The following is a 22768-nucleotide window of genomic DNA, read 5'->3' as shown; positions in this document are numbered from 1 at the left end:
ACTTCAATTTTGCTCACAGCATGGAGAATTTCAAACAACCTGAAGTTTCCTTCTAATTGGATAACTATCAATCATTTTTTAGCCTCGTTTTTTCGCGTTTTACTCAGACGAATCTTCACCTTTTCAAAGTATTATATGGAAAACCTCATTCTTGAATACAGTTTGTAAAAATGTAAATAACATAATCGTCCAGAAGGGCGAATGGAACAAAGATGTTGGGATTCTTAGATTCGTTACTCGAAGAAGTATTCGTAATCAATTTACCTTGAAGGGATGTTCTATAAGGCAAAATTGTGATTGCACCCTCCGCCGCGAATTCTTGATCTCTCACTGGATATACCTTAGCACCCCACGAATCGCTACCGATCCACATGAAATGGCCTGTACGATTAGCTCTAACAGTTGCCTGCAGAAGTTTCCTGCGAATAATAAACAATTTCTCTTTGAATGAGAAACAGCAAATAATTTTCATCAATTATCATAGAGAGAACTGCTAGACAATTGAAATGTTTGTTACATGACTGTTGCGACCGTTCGCGGAGGGACGCGGTCTTGGGGAGGCGCGTCAGCGGGAGGCGTGGGTTCTCGCTGCGATTCGGCTGATCGGCGCCGCGGGGTGGTCGCTCCCCGTGTTTCGTTTGGGATAGCCGGGGTGATTCAATGAGTGCAATTTGTTCTGCGGTTGTGGAATGAATATGTATATTTGTATCAGAGTAACACTTACAGTTTGTATAAGGTGTTGGTTTGGGTAGTATCGGGGGTTGCCGCTGGAGTGTTCGAGTTAGATCTTGTACAATGTGACTGATTTGGATGCGACCGTACAGAGAGTTTTCGAATGCGACTGATCAATTATAATGTTAGATTGCGACTTTACGATGCTTCTCAGTGAGTTCGTTGGACTGAGCGACCGTTGTAGACGTGTTGACTGATTTGACGACGAAGACGAACTAACTCGATAGCGACGATGCTGTGTCGGAGGTGAACTAAGGGAAGAGTGTGTCTAACGCACGGAATCATCTGATTTGTTGATGACAGTTTTTGGCTGGAGAAGTGAGGGTAATAGAAATTGTTTCTATTGGTTAGTAAGACTATCGATGGGCTAGGAAGGGTATTAGCCGCCCTCGATGGAGAGTTGGGAGTAGGAAGCATCGTACGTGTGCAAACTTAGTGTTCACGTGTTTTCCAGACGCGAACCAGGAACCTTAGAGAACGCTTTCGTGAAAAAAGCCTTTGTTTGATATGAAGGACTTTCGCTAGAGTTTTCTGAGGTTTATGGTCAGTCCGCGTCATATGGTTGATATTGGTTGAAGGAGGCGGCGGAGCGCATGAGAGAAAAGGATTCTCATCCCGAAAGGGTAGGCGGACGGCGGCGGGGTGGGGAACGGGCGCACGCCACTTCCTGGCGAGCTCGAACCGCCTCGCCGTCCAGTGAGTGTTAGGCGCCGGCCAGTTCGGCACCTCGGTGCCGCCAAATCACCTGGTCGGGGAACCAGGCGGTCTTGCACGGTGGCCCGTCGGGGATGGCGCGATGCGCGGTGGCCGCGCATCGCGTCTTTAGTTATATTCGTATAACTAGGAGGTGAACTCGGCGCGGATGGGGCTCGTGATGTAATGCTTATGAGTGGTTCTAGGGCCCCTTCCGCCATGCGCCAAGTACGGCCACCGTGGAGGTTTTAGCCGGTACGAATCCGGCACTACCCGGCGCCCTCTCCCCGGAGAGCGCGGGGCGCCTATGAAGGTTTCCTCCACGAAAAAAAAAAAAAAAAAAAAAAAAAAAAAAAAAAAAAAAAAAAAAAGGTAATATCGTTGAAAGAAATGATTAACGACCTGCTTGGAAATGATGTGCAAAAACGGTTGAGTGGAGTAAGGAGAGCAAGAAGCAGTCGATTTTTACCTTATGTTATCTTCATCGACGAATAAAACGACACCCCTGGCATTGTGTTTCGAACCGAGTCTTTCGACAATTTTATCGAAATCTTCGGCTTTCGCATTTCTCAAAATCTTCTCGCTGGCTGCCACGCAGATGCTGTACTCCGTCGACAATGAGGTAAAACTGGCAATACCCTGTACAGAAAGGACGAGTTACAGTTAATCGAGGTGGTCGATTAGACAATATGAAAAATGTTTTTTCGAAGGGATTTTTTATTATTAGTCAGAAATGCTGTTAAAGTAGTTAGATTTATGGCACGAACTTTTGACAAGTCTATTGTTGAGAATGCATTAATTAAAACTTTTATAATCGACCATAAGAGTTAGATATTATATTGCGAGCGAGGAAAGTCAAAAAGTTCAAACTGATAGGATAAGGATTTAAGATGCGTTCGAAGAGATTGATAAGCTTCTTTAAATTTACATCTATTAGTCTGTCACGTCATAGACAATGGATGATATCCAGAGAAAATTAAAGTAAAATTTGTACGATATTGTGTTGCTTTGTGAAAAATACTTAAAGATCAACATCGTCATGGAAAATAGGCGTTCAATTTGCATAAATATTCACCGTCTACTGATTAACTTAAAAAGCTGTATTCCTTACATAAAACGCAAGTTGTTAAAATATTAATGCGACGAGAAGCATAAAAGATTACAAATGTACCACGGTATTTTTTATAACGGATCATTCCAAGTCATTATCCTGGAGGAAATAGAAGCGAAGATGAGTGTAATTAGAGAAAAAAATGGAATTGTTGATACGCATGAAGAATGTACATGTATTAATTACCTTCTCTCCGTAATCACCTTCAACTGCAACCGTAGATACGTATTTCCAACCGAGTTGATGAATGATTTCCACCATGGCTTGAGCTTGAAAATTATCTGGCGGCACTACCCTACTAAAATATTCGAAGCGACTTTTATCCGACAATTCTGTGCTCGTTGATGCGTAGCTTATCTGTGGTATCTGAAACCGGTGCAATGATCATCTCTCTTTCCACGTTTCAACGAATTTTTTATAATATTAACGAACGAGTGTTACGTTTCGTAATAGAGGTATTTAAAACATTAATAAAATCCATTCCTTTTGACATGGAACACGCGAATAATCGAAATATAATATAAAATATAATAATATAAATATAAATATAAATAAAATATAATAATATAAATATAAATATAAATAAAATATAATAATATAAATATAAATATAAATAAAATATAATAATATAAATATAAATATAAATAAAATATAATAATATAAAAATTTGATCTTCTACATAAACGAAGTTAAATATATAATTTTCGAAGGACATAGAAAATATATATTGTCCTTTTCTCGAAGTTTGAGCTTTAAACAGATTTTAACGCTGATAAGAAATGGTAGAAAGTTCGAAACGAGTAGTTTCTAATTTTTTCCACTGAATCGCTTCAAGAGCTATTAATTAACTTACCGGGTTCGCGTCAGCAGCCGAAATAGAAGAACAAGAAACAAAACCGCGAACGACGCGCTGGATTTAAACGATCTAGCCTGACAAACAACGCTTAATTGAATTAACGCTCGGCAAATTACGCTACAAAGCTCAGCGTGTTTGATACTTTTTGTATTCTATTTGCGATTTTTTAATGAAAACGGTAATGCGTTCGGTGTTGCGTTACGAATGACAAAAATTCAAGATTACAACACTGTTACGCTATTTGTACAGGACATTTTTAACTGTTCATACTCTGACAGTGTCTCATAGTATTGCTCGGATTAAAATATTGCCAGAAACGAAATACTCTTGGCCCTCGACTAAGATTTATACGTATCATTTCTTTTAAGATCTCCGAGGTGCTATAAAGCTCAGTGGTACCAGCACTCACAGACACCATATTTAATTACAGGAAGAGGAAGTTTCGTCGCATGAAAGTACATGGTAGCGGAGTCGTTTTTGTTTCTGCGAATTCATTTCCTTCGTTTTTCTTTCGGCAACTTGTATTCTTGCGCTCTCGATTAATCACTCTTATAATTGTTTTTCGCAAGATAGCGATGATTTCATACGTTCCATCTCTTCGCATACATCCGCCCTTTACAGTTATTTCACCGATAATTTCAATATCACGGGCTAAATCAAAGCACGCGATATACCCGGAATAAGAAACATCGAAAAATGATTCAACAGTTTGCAAACTGATGATCCATCCTTAAGATTCTGAAATTTCCATTGGAAACATTTTTTTCACGCAGCTTTGAAGTTGGAATCTTTTGATATGTATGATTTTATATGATGTAAATGCGTTCAAAACCGTTCAGGTGAAAGAAGCATGCGAAGTATGTGGGCGGATGGGTTGAACGGTATTAAAACGAATGGAAAAATGCAAAACGGATTTCACTGATTTATTCGAACATTTCTTTGTAAGCCTATATATGTAACTGAATATCTGACTATAGTCTTGCACGTAATCGTTTAGCTTTGATCAGTCGAGGGAACAGCTATCGAAAGACAATAAATGATTTTGAATATTTGAATTTTACATATTTCTGGATAAAAAGTCGTAAGGTGAAACGATGAAAAATCTGTCCGCTATTTTAACATGTCTTTCCTATACCGATAGTAAGCATACGAATTTTTCACTTCAATGAGAATGATTTTTTAACTACTGACCTTGAATAATCGCAGAATATTGGCTACCATAATGGAGACCACGCTAAACGAAGCTCCTATAACACCCGTGACAGGTTTATGGGGCACATACATCGGTGGTTTGTCATTTTCACATTTGTATTCCGATATATCCTGAAAACGAATAAAAGAGAAATCACGCGTGTTTGTATCGTGTCTATTCTACTTGTCGATGCTTTGAATTAAAAACTGATATCGCATAAATGTATATTGTATAAACGGAAATCATTTAACGAACAGATTGTATCGAGTAGTTTATCGTTAATAAACTGTTATGGTATATCAGAGTCAGTAGCCTATTACACTTTGTACAAAAGAACTTTATTGGTTGATGCAATGTGGATTTTGTATGCATAAAAATATCCATTTGAATTTTTGTTAAATCAAGTTGACCATTTTTCATCTTTTATTTCCACTAATTTCTCTTTTACAATTTTATATTCATTCTGCCTGTTCTACTAAAAAATATTGTGGAAATATACTACAACCATCAATTTTGCTTAACTAAGTCACTAAAATAAAAGCATAATTTTCAAACAAGGTTTCGCTCCATAGTTGGATAAATTTTTCAAAATAGATATAGAGATATTTTCAGAAAAACACGTACAAAATGTTCGCAGCGTGATTGAAAAACCAGTGATGTTTCATGCACAAACAAATCGCAAATACGTGTATGAAATAAAATTTTATCATACCTAGTTTTATACGAGGAGCTGAATGTTGGGGGTATATTAAATATACATACGTGCGATTCGCTAGAAGGCATATATCGTTGCGTTTGTAAATGTAAATTTAATGAAGTTCTCATTTTAATTTTTAATTTTCATAAAGTCTAATTACTAATCGTTGTTGCAACCGGAGCAGAAAATGTGACGCCCAAGTAATTTAAAACTTATTTCTAAGGTACAGATACAGAGCTATGAAACATTCAATTGATCGACTATTGATTCGTTTACCACTTTCTTTATCGACGATCTCTATTTAACATAAAATTATTATCTCGCGTTCTAAATAATAATCGATCGTTTATTAATAGTTATAAGTCTTCGGACGAAATTTATGTAAAACTAGGGATAGGTAATTGGAGCTCGGTTTGTCGTTGGAGAGTCGTTGGTTACGAGTCTGGTCAATGCTAGACTTATGCTACTTATACATAGTAGCAGCGTCCGTCATGCTTGAAACGGACGGGAGATGACAGAGTATCGATTCTAAATTTTCTACTTCGCGTCAGATACCAAAGAAATAGTGGTCTCTGCAAAGGTTATATCTGCATCGGTGCTATCGCCGCATCTAGGTATATAACGCCAAAGCAGGGAAGTAGCAGATGCTCTTCTGAATCATTTCCACTTCACTAAGAATACTAAATGACACCGCGTAAAATGTTCTCCACCATCTTCGATGTTGTTTTGCAGAGTAAATTAAAGAAAGATGTGGTCTTCTTCAAAGTTTTCGTTGTAACTTAAGCATTTTCCGATATGTAAATCACTCGTACTATACATGTACGTTTCTGTTGAAAAATTTTGCAATAGTCATCGTATTAGTTTAAAAATAGGAAAATATAAATAAAAGTCGAGAAAAATACCATTCAGAAATATGATTCACTTTGAATCTTCGTACGACAGAAAATTAATTAATGTATCGCTCAGTTCACTGAAAAATTCATGTAATGATAGTGATTTATTACGAATTGTTGATCTGTAAGAGCAGTTGTAATTATATGAAATAATTCTTTGAGAAAAATCAATAGCCTGTAATATGTGTTTTCTTCCTACTACGTTATCATCAACCGATAGTCGATACCTTATTAAAATTCGTTAGAAGAGGTAATTTATTTGAGTAATTTTCAATCAAGTCTATCGATTAATTCTATCACAAATGAATATTATTTTTAAATACGTGATATCCTATAAAATTTACTATACATAGAGCTTCAAGTGTTAAACGGACTGAAATTGATAAATCTTGTCTATTAATTTCTGGTGTTAGATGGGTAAAGATTAATCTAGTGCCTTGAGGGTGTATTTAAACTTGATAAGGTAATCTAAGAAGATACCTGATTTTGTATAATTTAAACATATATTTTACATACACTTACGTTATTTTAAATATTTATCGAACAACTATGATTTTATTTTTTCTATCTTTTGTGTCTTAGCTTAGCTTTATGGATAAATTGGTTGCGTCTATTTAGACTTTACCTTTTTACTAAAAAACAAAAAAACGTACAGATAAAACAAATACGTAATTTATTATTATGCATATTTTTTCAATTGGATATTTTTTAAAACATTTGCTTATAGGTGGGGAGATTTCCTATCGTAAATCCCCCAGAAGAATACTCGAGATACTGCATCGTACAGAATTTAGATCTATCTGACATAATCATGGTTTCAACAAGTAGAAAATATGAATGAAGATGGTGAATTCACATATTCTGAAGACAAATCTGGCGATAAAGTCGCGCATAAAATGATTTCTCAAAGGGGAATATGCAATCGCGTAGGAAGAAGATTTGTAAGGAACATTACAGTTATTTTAACAGAGAGAAGGGTAAAAGGAAGAAATCTTCGAATAAACCTGTCTCTTACTAATTTGTTATGTTAAACGATATCTAGAAAGACGACGCATAAGTTGTCAAATTAGTAATGTCAAATTAGTAGTCAAATTAGTAGTCAAATTGCAGTGTTAAAGATTAGATACGTCTCTCCTACAAATGTAAAATTTATGAGCTTAAAATGTCTTGATACTATACATGTACTTACTTGATTCATATAAAATCTGACGAATTCCATACTCTGGTCAAGTGCATATGTATCACTGCTGCAGGAGTCGAGAATAAGCGCGCCTAACGTGGTGTTTGGCAATAAATTATCGTCTGAATTTATTTCATCGAGAACGTACAACATAGCCTCCAAACGTTGCATTCCTTTTTCTTCTTTCACTGCACCGCATGGTGATTGACCGATAGAACCTGCCACCTATGAATAAAAATATGATTATGAATAAAATCCATGAATAATATGATAGATTTCCAGTATATACTCGATAATCGTGTTCCCTTACACTTACTTTTTAAAGAAAAATTTAACAAAAGCTGCTTATTGAATAGTATGCTACCGCATATCAAAAATATACAAGTTATACATCGTTTACATAAATAGATTAAAAAAGATGTACACTCATGTGAAAATATATCATAGAGTTGGAAATAATTCCGTTTCTACCTTTGCATTTTTGTGTACGTATGTAGCGAATTATTAACAAGTTGAAAAATTCTTATGAAATCTTCAGATTTGTTTGCTTTCTCCCGGATTATTCCGGCACATCTTTATACTAATTTATTAACTACATGTTTATTTATTCCGGCTAGTTCGTTTGATAATATTCTTTAGTAAACAAGGGTTTATTGATTTTACAGCGCTCGGCAATGTTTTTGTCCAAGTGCTATAAACGCTGGAATCAGTTGTAGTCGGGATTTTGTGCTTGCTGCGACGATAATTCTTTCCGTCGAAAAATTTCCTTGTAATTTTACGTTTATGCGTGGGATAATTGTTTCGTTAGAAAATAAATGGATCCCAGGGGTTCGTTCTTTTTTCTCAGCGGGCTGTTGTACATTTTCTCGTAGTAATTTTTTCATATCTCTGCCCGTGTTAATATGTCTTCTATAAATTGTAAATCGTCTGCCGTAATTAACGAAAAGCAGCCAGGTATTAGCACAGATCCACTTCGGTGTTTAACGGTTGCACTAATCACGATGATCTAAAAACCTCTGCCCACGTTTTTCATTGGCTAAAAATTTATGAATTTTGTAGAATAAAAATGACATTTTTGAAAAAATTGTTCATTCCCGTGGAAAACATTTATGAAATATTTAAAGACGCAAAAATGTACAAAATGCACTTGTGTGCAAAGATATATAGAACTAATTGTTGGATTTGTTTAATTGCTACCGTGTACTCTAAATATATTTAATCGCTGAATTTGTTTAATCGTCCTTCTCAGAATCACTCGGTTTGCTATAAATGACTGCCTTTTTAATGCTCATTGTCAGTCTGGCGATATCCTATCTCTTTTACTCGCATACAAATTTATATCTTTTGGGTAAAAAGACGGAATTCAGGTTTCAATTATGTACAAGAGATTAAACAATTTTTTACCACCTCTTTGCTCTCGTATCATGCGATCCTATCGCACCATAATTCTCCGTGGGCGTGATCTTAGACGGTTTTCTGCAGTTCCATTTCGTTTCAGATGATTTACTATCTTCGGAAAGCTTCCTGCGAAGATATTAAAATCTGACGCGATTTTTCCAAGCGTGTCTTCTTTTATCCGCCTATTAAATATACCTAAGTGATCTTTTATGTAGGCATAACTTCACGAACTTTCCACTCTTTAAATTCACAGTTCCCTTTAAATGCGAAAGTATAGATTTGAGAATCGGCGCTGTAAAATAAAGCAAATATTCGAGCAATTCTTATTGTATTTATTCTATCGTATGTGCTTTCTCTGGCAAGACGGAAAACAAGAAAAATAAAACACTAAAATTACTCGGCAGAAAACTGTCGCCCTTCGTATCATTTATGCAGCAATGGAGTCAACTCGAGCACCTATCTTCCATATAATGCAAGGTGTTCCATATTTTGGAAACTTTACCAGTATGTAAAGCTTCATTAAATAGTTATAATGAAAATACGAAATACAGAAAGAATAATATAAATTTTGGTGACACGTTACCAGGGGAAACCAATCTTTCTTAAAAATTATAAAATTCAATCTATGGTTTCAAGGGAGAAAAACAAGTTAAGAAGAAAGAAGAAAAGAGGAATATATCAAACGAATATGGATACGTGTGGTGAATTGATACAAAGAGATAATTGATTCATTAAGATGAACTGGAACCAAACTGAACTTCATAAAGTAATAAAATTCATATCTTGAAATGAAATATTAGCAGATAAGTAGTAACTGCCTGGTACCTTGTATCTTTGCCATAACTTTTTAATGAAGTTTCATTTATACTTATAGAATATCCTAAAACAATTTGACCTTGGAGAGCTTAGAGCACCACGTATACTCTAACACCTGTAGGTTTCTTCTGTTTCTATTTCCTTCTGCCTTTAATCCTATCCAAGTAAACTATGCAGACATTTTCAGGACACATTCAATCAGGTTGTTATTTTATGGACTAAGGATACACGAGAACCTGAATCAGAGTACTACGCTACTAGCTCTGGATATATGGCATGGCTTATTTCCAACTGTTAACGTGTATGTACATTGTACATCGTAAACAATTAGCTGCATCTAAAAGAGAATGTACTTGATGAACCCTATAAGCTAGCAAAGTTTCGTTAAACATTGAGCGAGACAGTTGGACAGTTTTCCTCGTTACTTTGGATAACACAAAGGCTGTTACAACTCGTTCATACTTACAAAGTGGAAAAATTACAGTCACATATTCTCTTCTATTATAATATCATTGGAATAATTTGTTACTTGATATTAAAGAGAATATAAAATGTACACCGTTAATCTTACAGACGTTTCTTCATAAATACAATATAAAGTTCGTTATTTATGCAGCATTAGCAAATTTCTTGGAAACTTTTTTAAATTCCAAAACTATCAGAATCTTGGCATAATTTTTAACATTCACAGTATTTAATTAATTATTCCACCAAATGGATTGTAAATAGAAAAAGATATTCTTTCAAACATCACTCTGAACGCATCTAATGTTACGAAGTTTTTCTTTAGGATCTGATGTTTGTTATCTTGTGATAAGTTCCATTTTCTTGCACAAATACGTTTGTCTATCAAGGAAAAACTGACCTTAGAAGATCGAATCGTCTATCTGACCTATTTTTAGTACGCGAAGAAAACTTAAATGCGCGCCTGTCGTGATTTATGTAGTAAGTACGTACATGTTTCTTTCTCTTGATATTGGGTCAGTCCATAAGTTCGTGCGCATTTCTGTACATTTGTGAAAAACACGTGATCCGTAAAAATCGTCTTACGAAGATGGAACTCAAAAGCCACCGTCAAGATGACAGAGAATTATACGTATAAACATATTGCAGATTGAAGACAAGCTTAACATCGCATTTTCAATTATTCTGTTAGATTATAGTAATAGGAATTTTGTGAATACTATACATCGTTTTAAAAGTTACATCTCAGCTGTTACTTAGATATAAATGTATGGTGATCGACGATGATCCAGCGTTTTTGTTTTTTTTTTTTAATATGACAATTTCGTCAAATTACTCTTTTCTATGTATTATCAAAAGACAACGAATTGTAGGCATTGTATGACATTTATCTATGAAGGGAAAGACCCTAAGTTACTAATGCTATAATAATATCTGTCGTATTAGCGTCAAATAAGAATCGTATAAAATGGAACAACCGGTAACATTTCGTGACTCGGTGCATTCACTTAAAGATTAAGTTAGGGAAGAAAAATGCATTTCACGTTCAACTCTCTGGAGCTTCTCTGAAACATGCCAGTTCTATCGATACGTTAGAAGCGAAAAAAGAAACAGAGTCCAATATTTCCGACTACGTAAAAGGACCACGTGGAATAAAACGTTTCATCGATCAACATTATATGGCAAAGAGCACATTACCTTGTCTCGTTAATTAATACCTTTTGCCAATTGTAGAGTAATTAAAGTAACTTTTGTTACGTGATATAGTGTGAGAGTGTATTAATGTTAATTAAAATAACGCGATAATTAAAAGAGAACGAAATTTTTATCGAGATATTGTTAAATTTTTTAGTCGTTGTGACTTCGCGAAGAACAATCATGCAATATGTGATCGGTCTGAATAAATTTTGGAAGCGATAAAACGGCGAAACAAATTTTAAATTAGCTTCTGACAGATCGTTATGAAGATCAGACTTTGACATTTACGTTCGTAATGATTTGGGCGGAGAGAGGGAATATCCTGGTTCTACGGAGTAGCTTGACTCTGTAAAATTTTCGTGAGAAAAACCACCTTGACTTTCGTGTCGCTTGCTAGCGTGAAAGCATCTTCGAAGGAAATCAACTTATGGAGGTGAAAGTAGATACTTGCTCCTTTAAAACGTATCCAGGCGAATTATTGTATGATTTTTCTTCGCCAAGTTCTAGCAGTTCGACAATTTTTCGATCAAAAATACCACGATCCATTACCTTCTACGTGCGATGTCACAATTTTACAGAAATTTATAAGAAACGAACGTTGCGAATTATATAATAATTAATTCATAGAATAATATGAAAGAAAACGGTTGAAAAAGTTGATTGTTTACAACGTAGCATCTAAATGAATATTCCTCGCACTTCTTTTCTCCTTCTATTAATATTCAGCGCCATGCATTTTGAGTTTAAAGGATGTTAAAAAATTTGTTTCACGGAATACATATTCCTTTTCAATAATATCGTGCGCTGTTTCCTGTTCACTGAAACTTTTCAGCATTCGTGTTTCATTTGATACGACTCTCTTCTAAAAATGTTCAATTTTCCTCTGCAGAGATAATGCTAATTTCGATATTTAATAATGTAGTAATGTGTATTGTAAATGCAACGAAGCTTTCACGTATCCTGTGTAGCACTACAATAAGGCAAAATGCGTATTATTTTAGTGTTAATAATACAACAACAACATATATGTAATTAAATTAATGGAACAAAGTAGAATGAATGAAATATGTCAGTATAGTAACAGAATTTGCTTGGATATTATTTTATAGGAAAAGAAGCTATACATTCAACGTACATACGTAACTGTTTTTCAGGAAAATTCAGAGAAGCGACGATGTATGTATGATCTATTTTCACATTTATTCTTCCCTCTGTTTTAATGGAATGGAGAATTTTTCAAATGGCATGTTTAAATATTGAAACTAATAATTTATATACGTTGATGCAAACGATGAAAATGTAGAAGCTATATAGTTCGATATTGGAATATAAAAACAAGGGTGTTTAAATTTCCAATAGAGATGATCCCCTTTGATGGGAGGAAATTTTTATTTCGTAGTAGAAAGTTAGCAGTTCATGTGTATAATACTTCAACCACTGTGTATTCAAAGTATTAAAAGTATCGTACATGCGATAAAGTAAAACAGATAAAACGTAAAAATTTATAAGGTTTGTTCATTTTAATGAGTCTATTGCGCAAGAGAATTTATTAATACTGCCACCTTATAACTTATAACTTACAAAAGTTGGCTAATAATACTCTTTATTTCCGAAATATTCGTTTCGCAAGTGAAACTGTTACGTAATTTCTAAAGTTAGTCGAAGTTGGTAAGTGGCTTAATTCCTTTTCGCCGAACTTAGTAATGAAATTTGGTGACACAATGAAGCTTCGAGTACCGTAGAATTTTACATTCATACGTCAATTTCAGACGATTTGTTATCTATAGAAAATACAATAGAATTATACATACTTGTTCGTGCATAGGAAAGATTCCTCCGAGAATTACATCACCATTGATACGTATAAGCTTCGAACCATCCTCGTCGCGTCCCTTTCGAACGTGGCACTCGCTTACCATGATAAAATGTAAGATCCATGTTAAAATTTTCCCCACGCTCATCTTGTACGCGGAAGCTCCGATTCTTTCCTAGTATCTGCAACATGAAATTGAAAAATTACTTTTCTCCATTGTAAATAATTAATTTCTGCGGAATTAATCACAACACGCTCATACAAATACACGTTTGCTTCATTTTCGTAGATAGATTGCTATCCAGAGGTTTGATAAAAGGTGGATTTACATTTATAATAAATAAATATTATATAATGTTTGATAAATATTAAAGAAATAGGAATAAAAGTGTTAAGGTTATTCGGTGTATGTGGAATTAAAGAAATGCGTGGGTAAATTGTAAGGTATTGAAAGTATATATATTGTGAATAATAAAGTACAAAATGTGAAGTACGAAATGTGATCCAGATCCTTTCGCTAGCAACGTTACCCTGAGATCAAAACAACTGCCGAAACCAACGTCGCACGTGTACCGCTTATCGTCTTTCCTCGACGCATTCTTTTGTCTACGCGCTATCGATGACCTTAGCGTTTGAGAAACCGAAGACCAGATGTAGAGTTTCCTCAGAAGTGACGATCACTTCAACAAAAAGTAAATGATATAAATTCAAATTTGGTAAATCAAATTATTAATAGAATCATTAATCTCTATGCGACTCTACGAAATTCAAAATTAGCGAATTGGTCTTTCTGCTCCTTCGAGTTTTATAGGCTACCATGGAATACTCGGTTTAGAAATTAGGATGCGACACAAGTACAAAATGACTAGATGCTAGGACTGTACTCATTTGTTGTAGTATCTTTGTAGAGTCATTCTGGGATAGTAGCTAGTATATACAATGCAGAATTCGTGGGGTTGTTGTTCCTGCGAGCTATGAGGATGTTTGAAAGCAGTTAGACCCCAGGTGTTCAGGCGTTTAATGGGACCGTTAATTGTTACGACGCGTCTCCAGGTTTATAATACTTTGATCCTCAGGAGTTTAGAATTGCATTTGTTACTAAATTCGTAGTAATACTTGACTTCTACATTTTCACTCTCGTTACGAAATTAATATTGTTTGTCACAGTTATCTGCTCAATGGACTGGTTCCATCGCGTGCAATAAAATGAACGAAACTGCAATAAAAAGAATATTTTGATTAAATCTGTTAAAACTTGATAGAATACGACAATATTATTAAAAATTGGTACTTTGAATATTCCTAGAATCCTAGAATTCCTAGAATCCTAGAATCAAGCAGGTAAAGAAAATTGTTCCAGACAAAGACTATCTGTTATTGCAGATGCCATAATTACAACAATTTCATACTAATTGGATTCTCTGTTTTGTTAATGAAATGCCATTCGTTTCTATATAATTCGCACACGTATTGGGAAAGGTTCGAAAGATCTCGATATTGGTTGATCTGTGATTGAAAACAGAAGAGGATTAATTAGAAGTTTGAAGCTGAATTAAGAAAAAGATAAATTTATTCGTTTCATTCGGCTATTTCGTTCAGACTCGTTCGGTTCAGTCGCTCGATTAAATTAGTAACATTTGCAAGGAACAGTCGATCCCTGCAGAAGACCTGCAAGTTCAACTGCGTTGATGGGAAGCAACGTTCAGCTACTTTCGAAACAGTCAGCTTCTTAAAGTTATGTAAACTCAGTTTTCCCAAGTATTTTGGGATTGCTGCTTCAAGCATAACGTCGCGTTATGAGATGTAGCAAAGTTCAACAGCCTTGTAACCCTAACAAACATTGTATTAAACGCTACAAGATTGCACAGTTAGTTGTACAAGAGGATGCATTTACAAAAGACAGTAGGTAAATTGAAGGGGAACGAGATGATCCAAACATATGCTGGGATTAAGAATTCACGTGGATAACGAATGGTTGAGAATCAAACGAATATTTATGTTAGAGCACTAGTTATAAGAAGCAGGAGCGATTCAGAGAATGCATGGTGAGACTTAGCGTGCATGGTAACAGATGACTTCACTGTTATGCATCGTGTTATGCCATGCATAATGCTTTGTTGTGCGTATGAGATCTTTGAAAGTATAAACTGATTGAGAAAGTCAACTGTGTATTTTCAGAGAGTTGATCAGAGCGAGAATTAACCCGTAATTGGGAAACTTTCTAATACGCGCACGGATACCTGTCATTATTGAGAGTATCGCGTATCGGAAAATGGTATGATATTAGGTTTTCACTTCGAAGGAACACGAATATTAATAATTACAGCCTCGTTGTCGCCTGTTCAATACCAGTTGCTGTGTTGTAATCTCGCTCGTAGATTCGACCACCTCAACACGTGGCCCCTTGATTGATGTAGATGCACATTGCTAAGGTACTGTTAATCACGGAAAATTACCTATCATAAATTATGAACTGACTGATAACCCACACTCTCATTCAGGATTGTACAGCGACAAGAAACATTACCTAAGTATGACGCGCAAATTTTCACGAAACTTGCCACATAACTTTTTTTCTGATAATTTTCTATATTTAGAGGAACCAGCTTAGAGAACGTTTAAAGAGATTTAGAGAATGAAAGCCCGTAAAGAGATAGAAAATATATTTTCTTGGAATATTTTGCAAACTATTAGAGATAAAAGCAATTCTACTAAAAAACATAAAATGGAATTGTAGTTATGAGTACACTGATCGATACAATTTTCCACCCTCTATAAATTATTCGTTAATTAATACCTTAGAGAACGTTTAAAGAGATTTAGAGAATGAAAGCCCGCAAAGAGATAGAAAATATATTTTCTTGGAATATTTTGCAAACTATTACAGATAAAAGCAATTCTACTAAAAAACATAAAATGGAATTGTAGTTTTGAGTACACTGACCGATACAATTTCCCACCCTCTATAAATTATTCGTTAATTAATACCTTAGAGAACGTTTAAAGAGATTTAGAGAATGAAAGCCCGTAAAGAGATAGAAAATATATTTTCTTGGAATATTTTGCAAACTATTAGAGATAAAAGCAATTCTACTAAAAAACATAAAATGGAATTGTAGTTATGAGTACACTGATCGATACAATTTTCCACCCTCTATAAATTATTCGTTAATTAATACCTTAGAGAACGTTTAAAGAGATTTAGAAAATGAAAGCCCGCAAAGAGATAGAAAATATATTTTCTTGGAATATTTTGCAAACTATTAGAGATAAAAGCAATTCTATTAAAAAACCTAAAATGGAATTGTAGTTTTGAGTACACTGATCGATACAATTTTCCACCCTCTATAAATTATTCGTTAATTAATACCTTAGAGAACGTTTAAAGAGATTTAGAGAATGAAAGCCCGCAAAGAGATAGAAAATATATTTTCTTGGAATATTTTGCAAACTATTAGAGATAAAAGCAATTCTACTAAAAAACCTAAAATGGAATTGTAGTTTTGAGTACACTGATCGATACAATTTTCCATCCTCTATAAATTATTCGTTAATTAATACATTGCTATTATCTATCATATTTATATTATAACACTTCAAACTTGTGAAATTAATGTCGTTAAAAATCGATAATGAAATAATTAAAGAGAAAACATATAAAAGTTACAAACTAATTTAGTAGTTATTTCGATGTTAAATCTGCAGTCGCCAACGAAACGTTGACGCAGTGGACACTTCTTTAACGTCACACGGTTTCCGTGATATGAGAGATATCCGAAGGGCATGCGAGTTCTCGCTCGGGTAATGTTCGCTTAAAATAAAATTATATTAAATAAAATTGTACAAATTATACACTGTAACGAGTAAATTACTACATAAAATATTTTCTTTCATAAATCATACAATCTCTCTTTCAACGAATTATATGTACAGTTTCACTCTCTTGTCACATTTTTTCTCAAAAATTTCCTTTTGTTAATTTTTTCAAGTGAGATACATTTTATAAAATAAGAATGCATCTGATCTCTGCTACTTTACTAAAATATCGTAATAAAACCTCGAAACAAAACGTTTCACTAAAAAGTGTAAATTAAAGATTGTACTATATATTATTTATTAAAACATTAAAATAGGACATCGGAATCATCAGAGTGCATATTTGGACAGTTACAGCAAAATAATAAAAAGTAAATGCGTAATGTATTTGAATAATACAGCGTTGTGTTTTGTATATAGAAGTATTTTATCATAACATACAAAATAAGATGTCTCGTGAAAATAGTGTAGTCTCGTAAATATATTTGCCATGTAATTTTTCCTTTAATAATACCCCTCGCAGATTCAATTATTTGATAATTGTTTATTCTTGCTTTTATCAACTCTCAACATACACACAACATGCACACCGACAACCAGAATAAATTACTAGCAACTCAACGGCAGACTATTAAATGGTAATCTATGTATGGTGTATGATTTATGAATTTGAATCAATAATTCTCGGTTCCGCGTTGCAGAGACACGTCGCATCATCATCGATTGCATGCAACTTGGTATCAGTTATAGCGGCATATAATACTCTCAATTCCATTTCATTCCATTATGCTATTTTCTCGCGTAATAATATCCTCGAGTCGCAATTACGTTATTTTCACTCTGCGCACGCATTTTCTACCGCATGGTCCAAGAACTGGTCGAAAGATAATTTCACAATTTTCTAGCATTTGAAAGTTGAAAAGAGCTTGTCGGATCGAACGATCTGATCGAAGTGCAAGGCATTTAATCATTTCGAGAACCGGCGTTAAGAAACTCGTTAAACGATCGAATATTCCTCGACGCGAAATAAAAATTCTTCCAACATCTACGATAGCTTGTAAAGAAAAAGCGACAAAATTAATCGAGCCGTTCCTTCGGATATCCTTCACGCTGAATTTCCCAGGAATTTCAGTAGATCGTGAACTATACAAACAGACAGGCGACCACCGACTGCCACGAGAAACTTTTGCACACCGCAAGAACGTTCCTTAACATTCTGATATTCGAAGACGCGGTTAATAATCGTCGATAATAATCATATAAGAAATATGTATGAACGTGAGCTAAGACTTGTTGTGCGGTGGCTCTTACTATGTGGCCTGTGATCTAAAAACAGAGAATGCGGGTTTTGCAGCCCTCTACACAGCCGTGTACTCTGAATAAGAACAATCATATCGGGGAATTTCATCCTGATTGTCAGATCACCGTGGAAAAAGGAATTTGGTGTGAATGTTTATGGCGAGTAACTGAATTTCGAGTGGTCGTGCTTTGTCCTGAAACGCTTGAAAGCAAAGTGTGAAAGAAGAGTACATGGCAGCCCAAGCTTTTGAGTGGACACGATGGTACGTACATAGATGTGTCCTGGGAATATCTGCGTAGTTTGCCTGGACTGAGTGAAAAAGAGTGTAAAATGAAGAAGAGGAAAATGTGTTGGGATTGCTGCATGTTGTGTGGAAGAGTTTAGTTCCTCGGGTGATGCCGAGAGTGAAAGTTTTGTGTCGCTGAGTGATTTTGTTTCCTGTCTTTCGTACGATCAAATTGTAGTTTAATTGAGAGTAATAACAATTAGTTAGAACCGCATCATTAAACAGATTGTATATTTGAACGACACAGTTTGAATGGGTTTCATTAACGTGGCTAGTGAACGAAAATTCGGCCAGACTGCCGTTTCATTTTTCACTTGTTTCATTTATCGACACGTCTATTGATTTCGGCTGGCAGTGGAGCAAAGGAAAGGCATCTGTCGAAATGCAAATAATCCACGTAAAGGAAATGTCAATAATGTTACCGTCATAGAGCTAGAATTGTATCGACGAAAGGAGAATTGAAAACTGTGAAAATAGTTGGTTTGGAAATTGTTTGATAAGTTCAAGGTTACGTTAAAAATCGTGTGGCAAGAACAATGGCAAAGGAAAATTCAAGAAAGTAAAATTAACAAGTAGATTAGGAATTTTTATCAATATTTCTATAAAATGTTAATGCGTAGAAAATATGTGAAATACTCAAAGTATAATATTCGTTATGATATTTATACAGTAGGTATAATTCAATGTTAATTTCTTCTTTCTATCTGTCTCTGCAAAATTATTATAATGCCTAGAAAGATTATGCAATGTGAAAATGTTGGAACCCCTAAATCAAAGATAAACATTTAGGATTACTTTATGGATCGTGCTTATACATATATCTTACATGCTTGAATACCTAATTTGTTCAAACCATCCATCACCATCTATCTATTCAGTGCATCCTGAATTTTGGAATTTTCCAAACAAAGTCTATATCTGGTAGCAGCTATTTAGCTAACATCGGACATAATATTCAAGATACCAAAGATCAATATTTTATAAAATATTTGTCTCGTTATTGTAGCAAATATGAACAATTTTTAAACTTTTAAATTGTTTTTAAATTTCCAAATTTTAAAACTGTTTAAAAGTTGGAATAAACTAGCACGTGTGTTTTATATTTTCTCTAAATAAGTCGGATGAGGCGAGAAACGCTTTAGAAGAGAAATACAGTAGTGTTTCGTTTCTCTTTCGTTATTTTTCATCTCATTCGGTTCGTTGAGAGGCGAAGATCACGGTATCATATATGCGGAGAGAAGATCGCTATACTCTCATTTTCGTAAATAGGACTTTTATTAAATTTCTTTTCCTACGTTGCCACTTACCATAATTTCAGTCAATTTCGATAGAAAAGGAATTTTGTCGCATCTTAAGAGTATCCCATAGCAGGAATACGTACAACCAATATTTTTAGATTAAAATGGAAAGCATAGAGTTTCTTAGAAGAAGCTAAGTGTAACGCGAGAATAAAAAAATGATATTTGCTCTGATACTTTAAAGCAAACCACGGTAAACACGAAATCCTTACTATACAGCGTAAAAGACCACGAAACTCGTGGAATCGAAACAAATTGCAATTCTCTGCGTGATTGAAAACAGATGAAACATATGTAGACAGAATGAGCTACTTTTATGTCGATGATGTTCACAAAATTCAGATTTACACTTTCTATTGATATAAAAACGCGTTAAGAAATTTTTAATTGTCGTGCATTTTAAAGGAATTACAGAATTGTGAATATACGCAGGTACTTAAAATATTTTACAATTTTACAATTGCTTGCTGCGTCTTACTCTTTAAACTTTGAAGTTCAAAATTGCGTGGAACATCCCGAAAGTACGTAAAATATAGGCGAATAGCATTTATAAACAGCATATAATAAATATTAAATTTCAGAGGCTTTTCATTGCGGCAAGTCTGAGAATTATCGTTTAGTTGAAACTTTAAAATCAATTTCGCTCTGCATCGTTAAAAGGTGCTCTGCTTCATAGTTTTTCCAATACAGAAAACGTCCGCCCTTCTGACAAACTTTAGGTAACTGCTAACAAGGCTTGTCCTTTAAGTCTCTTTGATCCCATCACTTGAGATTCCAGAAGCAGCCACGGAGCGCTCGTTTTAGACAGTACGTTAATCATTTTCTTTTTCTTTTATATTCCATTTTCATTGTCTTTTCCTTATTCTTATAAATGATCCCTGTTGTAAGAACGTGATTAGATAATTCTGATTATCAAGCATAACTGAATTACGAATAGTTTGGTATATCGGTACTTCTTCGACAGAAGTCAATTACGTTTATTAGATGGACGGATGTTTCGTTTGAAACAACGCAACAAAAATTGTGTTCTAGAAACGTAAAAGTTTCAGACTAAACCCAAATTAACTTTAATTCGCAAACCTAAATCCGAATGCGAATTTATGGTGGAAACTAAAATATCACGCGAATAAATTCACCTATCGAAACAATACAGAATTAGTTGAAATTGCGAGGGGAAACTGGGAGGAAATACTACAGATAAAAATATGAATAATAATTCTAATCCTATGATAGGTTGAATTGATACTTTGTAATTTTAAATCAAAATTTTTGTTGATTTAATAAGGATATTTCGTTGGTATTAGTTAAAATTCTTCTAGATGAACATATTTCAAATACACGTATATGTATACGAGATTTAATCTAGCTGGGAAATTGTGTAAGTACGTAACTCTACGCGTACTGTTTCCTCGCACTGCTCATACTGCTTTACTCTGTTTCACGGCTTTAAATTCCTTCGTGTACGAATTATTAAAAGTTCAAGGAGAAAAAATGTTCCGTTTTCTAATTATCTCGCTCGGCTACACTTCATCCATTCGTCTTTACGGGTGTCTTTGTCTGAAATTTAAATAAGTGGGCAAATATGCTGTCCGCTGCAGAAGAATCGCGAAATTTCGAGGGCATCTCCTGCTAATGCTGTCGGCGTCCTGCATGCTCGCCTGTCCATCAAAGTCAGGTGTGCCGTGCGTTCATGTGCCGGTCAACGTTAATTAAGAAGTCCGCTAGTCCAGATATGCATTGTTGTCCACGTATTCCAGTGTTTCTCAATCTTTTTCAAAGCAACAACATTTTCCGGAAAAATAACGTATGACCATACTCTGCTAAAAAGACGCTTTTAATAGAAGGAGCGTTCAGACGATCAATATTATTGACGATATTATTGTCAATATTTGAGGTTTTCAACATTATCGTGGCTAGAAGACCCCCTAGACGATCAATATATTATTGTCAATACGATGTTGAGAATCTTCAATTCATCTATAATGTTGCGTATTGATTAGAACCATTGGTGGAATATTACGATAAAAAGCTGTTGGAAGTCGTCTTGAACTTTCTATAAAAATAATTACAGCTGTCGGATTGTTTGAAATTTAAGAAAAATTGAGACACAATGTCGAATAATATCTGCTAGTTTCTTTGATGATACTCCGCTGCCTATAGAATAGCCGCACGAGCTTCTTTTTGAGAAACTCTTTGTCATCTTCAATAATAGATTCCTTCAAGTAGCTTTAGACTATCCAATTTTTTTCCCACTGGAGGATTTTATAAAAAGTAGAATAAATGATAGTAAGCGTGTGTCATATTCGATATATAAAATGAATGGAATTGAATATCCTAGCTGACATTCAATATTCTTTATCTAGTTGGAAAACGAAACCCTTTTAACTAATCAATTCTGAATTTTTCCTTTTTAGCTAAAAATACGAGATGTTTTCGTCATAGAATTCCAGTATTTTAATAAAAGTGCGATAAATAATTCTATGTTTCCGGAATTTCCGGAACAAGTCGAAAATAAAATAATCACGACGATCTCCCAGAAAACATTTTGTTATTTCCTCAAGTTTGGAACGTCACAGGTTGAGAATCTACGACGTGGAGGTTCAGGTTTTTATCTGAAGAAATAAAATTACGATATTGAAAAGATTTTGGTCTATTCTAAACATCGTGCCATCGTAAATTTCATTACATTGTAAAGACATTAAAGTTGTAAGAAAAATGTTTCGTCCATCGTAATTAAAATATTTCATTCTTATGCCTAATTTATTATCATTCGGAATTATGGTATCACAAACGTAAATCGCGATATTACTTAGGAAAAACCGACTTATACTTGTTCTACGAGCAGGTGGAAAATGGTTTACAGGTAGCAAAATTAGAAAAGAGGATAGTAAAAAAAGCAACAGAAATAAAATTAAAATCTCATGAATGAAACATCAAGGAGATATCGAGACGTGTAGTAAAACATATTTACACGAAGAGAAAATGTGTATACGATGAAATGAAATCTAAGCTGTTCTCCATAAAA

General features: G+C 34.4%; 1 protein-coding gene across 6 annotated transcripts in view; it reads right to left on the bottom strand.

Annotated features, from left to right (window-relative positions):
- LOC132913252 (metabotropic glutamate receptor 7-like) overlaps positions 1 to 22768 on the bottom strand; it is a 43514-nt gene that overhangs the window by 6244 nt on the left and 14502 nt on the right. For 4 of the 6 annotated variants that reach the window (XR_009659347.1, XM_060971437.1, XM_060971440.1 and 1 more), the window contains 6 exons: positions 13042 to 13225; positions 7364 to 7579; positions 4584 to 4715; positions 2723 to 2902; positions 1895 to 2064; positions 265 to 419 (listed from right to left, as the gene is read on the bottom strand). Coding sequence is in view for 5 of the 6 variants with exons in the window: in XM_060971437.1 (XP_060827420.1) it covers positions 265 to 419; positions 1895 to 2064; positions 2723 to 2902; positions 4584 to 4715; positions 7364 to 7579; positions 13042 to 13191 (1003 nt within the window). In the remaining variant the exon portion in view is untranslated. Of the gene's footprint in view, positions 1 to 264; positions 420 to 1894; positions 2065 to 2722; positions 2903 to 4583; positions 4716 to 7363; positions 7580 to 7670; positions 7891 to 13041; positions 13226 to 13927; positions 14260 to 22768 lie in introns of those variants that run through there. The other 2 variants (XM_060971438.1, XM_060971439.1) reach the window with 2 other exon arrangements.

The sequence above is a fragment of the Bombus pascuorum genome, chromosome 13 (assembly GCF_905332965.1).
Source record: "Bombus pascuorum chromosome 13, iyBomPasc1.1, whole genome shotgun sequence".
Classification (NCBI taxonomy): domain Eukaryota; kingdom Metazoa; phylum Arthropoda; class Insecta; order Hymenoptera; family Apidae; genus Bombus; species Bombus pascuorum.
This window is presented reverse-complemented; position numbering and strand designations above follow the sequence as displayed.